The 9685-nt window shown below is 42.1% G+C and overlaps 1 protein-coding gene across 1 annotated transcript; it reads right to left on the reverse strand.

Annotated features, from left to right (window-relative positions):
* Nucleotides 1–379: 379 nt before the first annotated feature.
* LOC119514240 (intercellular adhesion molecule 5) lies at nucleotides 380–9310 on the reverse strand. The gene is made up of 7 exons (XM_037809916.1): nucleotides 9256–9310; nucleotides 7726–7992; nucleotides 6538–6858; nucleotides 3476–3754; nucleotides 2647–2916; nucleotides 1796–2038; nucleotides 380–1601 (listed from the first exon to the last, which is right to left on the reverse strand). Exons 1-7 carry the CDS (start codon nucleotides 9308–9310, stop codon nucleotides 1393–1395), a joined length of 1644 nt encoding a protein of 547 aa, XP_037665844.1. The 3' UTR covers nucleotides 380–1392.
* Between the last annotated feature and the right edge of the window lie 375 nt (nucleotides 9311–9685).

The raw sequence follows: 9685 nt of genomic DNA on the forward strand, positions 1-9685 counted from the left end.
CCTAATCCATAACCCCAGACTCAGGGGAGGTGCTGGCAAGAATGGAAGTTTTTTTCCCTCTGGTGTGTGATGCTGCTTTCTTTCTAGTGGTGTCTACAGTTTGGAAGGTTGTGGGCATCTTTCTACCTGAAAGTCTTGAATTGTAATTCTGAGGGAAGGTGAGCATGGGTCACCACATCCTCAAACAGGCTGCTGCCCAGAGCTAATGTACCATTTGTCCTGGGCTAGTTGTTTGTGCCACCAACTTGGGACTCTTCTTAGAAATTGCATTCTGAATTCTAAAATGCAACCGTGTGGCTTAATGAATGCTCTCAGCAATGAACAGAAGAGAAGTACATTCAGATATCATAAAATCACTTTTATTTTTACCATATCCAACATTTCAGTGACCCACACATGACTGCTTTGGGAGAAAAGGTCTGGTTTTATGATTCCTCATGTCTTCTCTGGAGATGAATACATTCTTTCCAAAGAACAGAGGAGGAAGTGAATCATAAAATCATTTGGTGAACATTGTCACAAAGGGATTCCTCTTGAAGTTTAAGAGAAATAGTTCGGAGACAGATTAAAAATACGTACTTCTTTATGGAAAGGGAACTACCCTAAGAGCCTGTAAAGATAAAAACATTAAGTTGAATGTGAACTCACGGATGATTACTCTCTAATGGATTATTAAGAGGAATTCAAAGATGTTTGGAGCACTTAACCCACGAGGCCAATTTCATGGAAGAACTCTACCTTCCACTTGAAAGCCAGAACACTAGGCTAAGTAAGCTGCTTGTTTGACACAGTGTGGAATTTCTTATCATTTTTGTACTCCTCCAAGGCCCACAACAGATCATTCCTGAGTTCAACTAGTCATTGACTCTTTTGCCAAAGCTACATCCAGGACTCCTTAATGATGTCATCAAGCTCAGTTCTGGGAACTGGCATTCCAGAACCCCAGGTGAGAGAGCAGAGGAATGTGTGTGTTTGGTGCTCATTCCCTTAAAAGTCCTGTCCCTGGACCAAGAAATTAGCTCCCACTTAGTCATAAGGAGACAATGAGAAATAAGTTACATTTCTAAGATATTTTTGATTATCATTGTAGGCTGATGTCTAGAGGCAATCTGCTGTGTTGGGTAGCAAAGGCCACTGGGAGTGGGGATCATGAGATAAGGGCAGGATCTTTTTTGAAACTAAGAGTGGACTTACTGAGCACGTAGCAAGGAGCAAGAGGCCCTCTCACTAGTTAAACATTGAGACAAGCTTGTGGGTGGTTTGGATACAAGGGACATGGGGGACAGAAACACTGTTTTACAAAGGGTAATGTAGCCTCACTTTTGGTTTCTTTCTTACTTCTCTACTCTCTTTTCCCTCAGAAGTCTCATTCAACCAAATAACTGCTTCTAGTTAACAATTATGTGAGTTGCACTTTTCCACTTGTTGAACAGCAAGCTGGCTTTCTTCCTCTTTGTTCTTCTCTTTCTGTCTATAGGGCAATTTTCTCCTCTCTATTTTGCAGGGCCGATAGTGCAAATAGAGAGCTATGATGATTATACCCACTCCAAGGGCGATAATGATAACAACAAAGATTGTAGGGCTGTTTCCTTCATCCAGTCCTGCTCAAGCACAGAAGACAAAGAATTGGGGGGCTTTGAGAGAATGAGAATCACCCACCCCAGCCCATCAAGCCCACTTCTCAGTCTCACCCTCCCCAGCCCACTAAATCTTTCTTCTCTCCATGCTTTGATAAGAATCCCCAGACCCCAGGAGTTTTTCATCCTGAGTCTGGCAGTGGGGGAGCAATAGTCACCTTGAACAACGACAGCAATGTCTTTGCTGACTGCGCCCAGCTGGTTAGTGGCCGTGCAGAAGTAGATTCCAGTGTGGTTTTGGGTTGCCTTCTGTGGCACTGCAAGGTCAAAGATCACTCCATTCCAGGTACATACCAAGGCTGGAGCCGGGTTTCCCTTTGGGACACAGGCAAGCATCTGCTCCATCCCTTCCACCCATGTCTGGTTGCTAGGGCAACCAGATTCCTCTAAGCGTGGTTTGTCTAGAAGAAAGAGAGTCTCTCAAGGAGCTGAACTCAGTGTGCCACATTCCCTCCTTACCTTCATGCTCAGCTCCCTCTCCTTCCCCAACCCAAATGCTATGTCCTTTCCATCCCTGCTTTGAGCCAACTCTTCTTTCCTCATTTCCACATAGACAAGTCTGAGATGCAGCATGAAGTGGTTTATACATTCAGACTAAATGTTAACACTGCTCTGTCAATGGTGACCCTGGGGCCCTGCTTCCCTTTTTTGCTTCTCAGTGAGTGAGGTGATTACGGGGTAAGAGTGAACCCAGAGATGAGAATTGTTCTACTTTTCAAAATAGGAATTTTTGGAAATTTCCCACCCAGCATAACAACCCTTAACTAATATTGCCTGATAGCTTTAACTACTTTCCTCTCTTCCCAATTTCCCCTATCTTTCTTCCCATGAACTTTCCTGGGGGTAAGGTAAGCTGAGATAGCTTTAATTTTATTTTCTCATTTGATTTTAAAAAAGTATTTTTAGAAAAATGTGGCAATGCTAATAATGAGGCTGCAGTCAACAAGGGCCTTAGAAATGGGGGACTAATCATCCTTATTTTGACAAGAAGGCTCAGGTCTCTACTCACAGAAGACATGGAGCTGGACAGTAGTGGTTTTGATTAACTGCTGACCCTGAACCTCCAAGGAGGCTTCACAGGAGAAGTTTCGGCCATCATCTTCCTCCCTGGCAGTAAGTAAAAGCCAGGCAGGCTCCCCAGGGGCAGGGGGGTCTGGAGCTCCCTGAAGTCGAAGAGTAGAGCTGGGTGATGTTAATATATGCCCTGAACAGGTCACATTTATGTCTGTCCCTGCCAAGGGGTATAATTCTTCTATCTCCAGGACTGGGGGAGGGAAGCCTGAAAGGAAAGGAAAAAGAACACCAAATATATTCTCAAAACTGGCAGCCACTAATGTTCTCTTAATGCTGGTGGTATCCCATCGGTAAGTGGACAACAGGGAAACATTTTGGATACCACTACTGGTAGTGTGAAAGCTGAATGGTGGGAACAATGAGGTTTTTTGGGACTTGAGAGCTTCTCCTACAACAAATGCAGCATACACACATTGGGCTATAGCTCTGCTGCAATGATGGCAAGATGGCTTTTCATCTTAAACATTACCCCCTCACCTCAAATAACTGTCCCTAGGAACAGGTTTCAGCATCCACAATCTCTGTAAGTAGGGTTGCCTAAGAAAACTGAGGGTAAAGGGATGAAGGCTGGATAGAACTATTATCTCAATTGCTGTCCTCAAACTGCTCATAATTATCAAACAAAGAGGAAGACCAATGTTCACTTGAGATTGAACCTAGCAAAGGTTAGCACGGACATCTGTGGCCAAATCACCAAGCCATGACTGTGGAAGTCTTCAATAGCAGAGAACTCATATGGGGAAGGGAAGAGGAAGATCACTTACTATACACATGCACTGGTTCTCTTGTTTTCTGTTCCATTGGACCCAGAGATGCAAGGCAGGACAGCTCTTGATCACCAGTCTCCATGGCCCGAACAGTGGCATTGGCCCAAGCTGTGTCCCCCTCCCAGGAGAGGAAGGGGCTCAGCTCCTGGTCTCCCAGGAACATGTGGAACATTACCTCTTTGGCTGGAAACACCCTAGCCATCTCACAGCTCACAGTCTCTGCCATCCCAACCTCCAGAAGTGGAGAGACCCAGATCTGGGGGCTCTGAGAGAATTCTGTCAAGAAATGAGGAAAAGAAAAGAAAGAAGGAGAAAAGCAATGATACATTATGTGCCATAAGGCCCCCAAATCTACTGAACTAGGACAGAATAGTCTCTTCAATAAATGGGGCTGGGAAAACTGGCTATCCATATCCAAAGGAATGAAAGAGGACCCCTACCTCACATCCTATACAAAAATTAATTCAAAGTGGATCAAAGATCTAAATATAAGAGCCAGTACCATAAGACTCCTAGGAGAAAATTCAGGGAAACATCTTCAAGACCTAGTGATAGGAGGTAGCTTCTTAGGCCTTATACCAAAAGCATAAGCATCAAAAGAAAAAATAGATAAATGGGAATTCTTCAAGATTGAACACTTCTGTGCTTCAAAGGACTTTATCAAAAAGGTGAAGAGGTAGCCAATTCAATGGGAGAGAATATTTGGCAATCATATACCTGACAAGGGCTTGATACCAGTATATATACAGAAATCCTACAATTCAACAATAAAAGAACAAACAACCCAATTTAAAAATGGGCAAAAGATATGAATAGACATTTCTCCAAAGAGGAAATACAAATGGCTAAAAAGAACATGTGAAGATGTTAATCTTCATTAGCTATTAGGGAAATGGAAATCAAAATCACGAGATATCATCTCACACCTGTAAGAATGGCCACTATTAAACAAACAGGAAATTACAAATGTTGGACAGGACATAGAGAAATAGGAACACCTGTTCACTGGTGGTAGAAATGTGTAATGATACAGCTGCTTGAAAGACAGTTTGGCTGTTCCTCCAAAAACTAAATATTGAGTTGCCCTACCATGTGGCAATTCTACTACTCAGTATATACCCAGAAGATCTGAAAGCAGGGACAAGAACAGACATTTGCACACTGATGTTCATAGCAGCATTATTCACAATTGCCAAAAGATGGAAACAGTCCAAGCATCCATCAACAGATGAGTGGATCAACAAAATGTGGTACATACATACACTGGGATATTATGCAGCAGTAAGAAGGAAAGAGGTCCTGAAGCATGTGACAACATGGATGAACCTGGAGGTCATAATGCTGAGTGAAATAAGTCAGACACAAAGGACAGATATTGTACTATTTCACTAATACGAACTAACTAGAATTTGTAAACCCAGAGTCTTAAAACATAGACTATAGGGTACCTAAAGATAGACAGAAGCTAGAGAAGCGGGAGTGGTTACCTAACATGTATAGAATTGTTAACAAGGTTGACAATAAGTGTTTGGGAACGGATAGTGGTGATGGTAGCTCATTATTGGGGTTATAACTAATAGTGCCATATTGTAGCTGAATTTGGTTGAAAGTGGTTGTTTATAGTCATGTACGTCACCGATTAAGACTAAATATACACAACACTTGTACAAAGAGTTAATAACACGGTATATGGGGAAAAATCACCTATTGCAAGCTACAGACTATAGTTAACAGTAATAACTTAATATTCTTTCATCAACACTAACAGGTGTACCACACCAATACTAGGGGTCAATAATAGGAGGATAAGGGATATGGGATATTTTGGGGTTTTTCTTCTGTGTGTCTATCTGTTATTTTTCTCTTTGGAGCAATGAAAGTGTTCTAAAATTGAGTATGATGACTGCACAACTAAGTGACGATACAGTGAGACACTGATTGTATATTTTGGATGAAATATATGGTATGTGACTATATCTCAATAAAATCTGCCAAAAAAAAAAGGATAAAGGACTTGAATAGACATTTTTCCAAAGAAGGTATACAAATAGCCAATAAGCATTGGAAAAGATGCACAACTTCATTAGTCATTAGAGAAATACAAATCAAAACCAAGAATTACCATTTCACATCCATTAGGATGTCTATTATAACAACAACAACAAAAGGAAAATAAGAAGTGTTGATGAGAATGTGGAGAAATTGGACCCTCTTGCATTGCTTAGTGGGAATATAAAATGGTGCAGCCACTGTGGAAAATAGCCTTATCGTTCCTCAAAAAGTTAAAAATAGTATTACCATATGAACTGGCAATTCCAATCCTAGGTACATACCCCCAAATAATTGAAAGCAGGGACTCAAACAGATCCTATACACATTTATAGCAGCATTATTCACTTTAGCTAAAAGGTGGAAACAACCCAAGTGTCCATCAATAGGTGAATGGATTAACAAAATATGGTATATCTATACAATGGAATATTATTGAGCCATAAAAAGAATGAAACACTGGTACATGCTACAACTTGGATGAACCTCAAAAACATTATGCTCAGTGAAATAAGCCAGACACAAAAGGACAAATATTTGTGGTTCCACTAATATGAGGTATCCAGAATAGGAAAATTCAGCAAGACAGAAAGTAGAATAGAGGTTATCAGAAGCTGGGGGTAAGGAGGAACAGGGAGTTATTTCTAATGGGTACAGAGTTGCTGTTTGAGGTGATGAAAAAGTTCTGGAAATAATGATGATGGTTACAAGACATTGTGAATGTGCGTAGTACCACTGAATTGCCCACTTAAAAGCTAAAATGGTAAATCCAAAACTTTTTATCACAAAAAAATGACATAAATTTTTAAAAAAATGATGTATTGTAGTGCAGAACCCCACAATGTAAGAAGGGAGTGGGGTGAAAAGGTCTCTCCTCACCCAGGTGAGTTTAAAGCCCAAGTTGAGATGGTTCTCAAGTACCCTCACAGCCTCCTCTCAAGCCCTGTGGGAGTTGAGCCCCAAAGGCCAAGGTAAGATGAGGAAAATGATCCTCAGGTGCTCTAACTCACCAAAGATCCGGAGAACCTTGCTGACTGAAGTGCTATGGAAAAGCCCTCCGCCTTGCGAACTCAGGTCCAGTTTTGCATGGCAGGAGAAATTGCACCTGTCATCCTCCCTTTGGGCTCTGACACTGATGGTGACCTCAGCTCCTTGGGAGGCCATAGCCAAGCTCACAAAGTTCTTTCTATGTAGTTCTTGTCTACCCTGGAGAACTGTAAGTGTGAGGTTCTCCAGAGGTGCTACACTGGCCACATGGCACTTCACTGTAAAGGCATCATCGACGGCCACCCAGGCAGGCTGCAGCTCCAGGGTCACCTGCTCTGGTGGCTCTTTAAGACAAAAAAAGGCAGGGCTTGATGAGAGAGGGCTGCCCACCTCTCCAGGCAGCTTGTGACAGAAGGTGAGTGCCACCCTTTAACCATCTAACAAACAGTGTCAGTTTTCTGCCACACCTTCCTTAGATGGGACAAGTTGGCCTTCTGGCTTTTCTTTTTCTGCCCATCAAAAGCCAAGAAATATGACTGTTGAAAGGAGGTCCCTTGCTTTGACTGTTACTGCCATTCTGGAGAGCTTATCACTTACCAGAGGTGCTTTAATGGAGTGAGAAGCTTCTAAAGGACTCTTTAGCTTCTTGCAAAAACTATACACTAGTGGGCCAAGTTCTTACCCTTCTCCTTCTCACACTCCTTCTCACGACCATATCTTTGCAGTGCTATTTGCACACTTGAAAGACCTTCCTCACCCATCTCCATCCATATAAATCCTAACCATTCAAACCTCAAGAGTCTCCTTTTTCATGGAAACTTCTCTAGCTACCCCAGCCCACAAGGACCCTCCTTTTCTCCAATCCCAACTTATTCTAAGAACTTGCAGCAAATAATTCAGTACTAGTTTGATAAACTGTTTTTGATCATTTCTGAGTTAGCATTATTAGCATATGCCACCTGTATTTGGACATATCCTTAAGAACAGATGTCTGGATCCCCACCATAGTCTGCTCCTAATTTAAAACCCTGAATAAAGCCTATACCAAACAGAAGTAAAGTAATTGGCCCTAGAACTCCTACAGTATGACAGGAAAACTTCATTAAGGGACCTAATCATCTTCCTAAAATAAATCCCTAATTATTCCTGAAACAAGACATATTCTTATTCCCCCTCCCCTCTCTTCTTCCCCAGCCCTCAGCCCCACTTACGATATATGGTGATGCCAAGGCTCTTGTCCTTTTGGATCCCTGCACAAGAGAAGAAGCACTGCAGGACGGAATTCTCAGTGATATCCTCCAGGAGAAACTTCTTCCACTGAGGTCCTTTGTCCACCTGCGTTTTCTTTAAGAAGGTCTCAATTCCACTGGGTCCTGGGTCTGGACAGGTGGTGCTGCAGTTGACTATTAGAGACTGTCCAAACTCCACCAGAGCCTGATCAGGCCAAACTGTAACTTCAAATAGCTCTTCTGTGGTCCCTAAATGATCAACCACATAATCAAAGACTCTGGTGAGGAACAGGAGATCCAAATGATATACAGAGCTTATTCTATCTCTAGGACAGAGAATAGGGAGAAAAGCTACCAGACAAGAAAAAGATCTTTAATTACAAGTTAGAACCCTAGTTTCGCCAGCATTCCCTACAAACATCTTCATTCCTGGGATCTTAATTTCTGTTAGTGTCACTATAAAAACTATAGAGTCACTAAACATGGTGCCAGAAGGCCATTCTCTTCCTGAACTTCAAGAATTCTTGGAAACTCCCCAGGATTGGCTGCTGAGGGCCCTCATGTGGTAAGCAGACCCATAAGCAAAAAAGTTTTGTTACTTATAACTCAAAGTAATAATTGTCTCAAATTATGATCTAAGGATTTCCCTCACCAGAATCAACTGGAATGCCTGTAACACTGTAGAATGCAGTTCCACCACAGACTAAGAACCTCTGAAGGTGGGACACAGAAATATGCAAGTGAACAAAACAAGCACTCTCAGCAAATCTTTTGCACACCAAATTTTGAGAGATATTGCCCTAAAGGTGACTCCTGGAGTAATTCATTTCCCATGAAACTTGCCACTTCTTTTTCTCAAAGTGAGACTCTTCCATTTTCTTCGATGCTAGGGCAACAAATGTTTTGGGATGTTTAAGAGTTTAACCTGTTAAATAATTCTTCTAAGGGTCAGTGAGAGAACCAGCAGGTAAATTTTAGATGCCTGATTCAAGTGAGGGATACATTCTCCTGAAGGCTTCACTACAGGGCCCCTTTAAGCTGCTCCATGCCCACCACTCACCTCATCTCCAAATACCAGTCCCTCTGGGAATATACAAGTCTCCTAGGAATGTTACCCACTAAGGCTCCAATTCCTTTCCTGCCATATGGAGAACCCATTCCTCACAACTGAGCTATAGGCCCTGTCCTATCAGATCCTATTGTAACTTGTCATGATACAAAGGGTGGCAACAAAGAGGTGAAAATATTCTTGAGAAAAACAGGACATTCCTGGGAGTGTTCTATCTGATAGTCTATTATCGCATCCCTTTGTTGGGTTATCTCAATTACAAGCCAGAAATGCCTAAGGATTCTGTGTCCTAGTGATTCAAAAAATAGGAATCTCTCCCCAGGGTCCAGATGAATGAATACTAACGTGTTGCCCCACGCTGGACTTCCCATCCCTGTCCTCACTGACCAGCCTCCTGTGCCCCAGGACATACTGTATAAAGAAACTTTTCCAAACAGCCTCACCTGGGCAAGAGATCAAGGCCAGCAGGGCCCAGGCACGAAACAGAAGCACTTCCATCTTATGAGAAGGGTCAAAGCTGGAAAGACAGGAGAGAGCAATGGTGGAGAAAGTGGGGGGGGGGGGGGGATGAAAAAGTCTTTCTTTGATATTGTTAAAAGTTAATCCCTTTCCTGAAAACTTAAATAGTATGAAGAAACTGCAGCAAGAACATCAGCAGAGTGGGTGTACTAAAGAAACTTCTTGCATCTATTTACTTCAGTTTGGTTTTATGAGCATAGCAAAAAGACAGGGAAAATATTAGAAAGAATGAGGGGATATCTGATTAAGAAAGTTCCTGTATAAACCTGTACTGCACTTATCTGTTTACATGTTTGCCTCCTATCTGGCCAAGTCAATAGAACAATGGTGCTAACATGGAAGCATGAATAACAG

The sequence above is a fragment of the Choloepus didactylus genome, chromosome 18 (assembly GCF_015220235.1).
Source record: "Choloepus didactylus isolate mChoDid1 chromosome 18, mChoDid1.pri, whole genome shotgun sequence".
Classification (NCBI taxonomy): domain Eukaryota; kingdom Metazoa; phylum Chordata; class Mammalia; order Pilosa; family Megalonychidae; genus Choloepus; species Choloepus didactylus.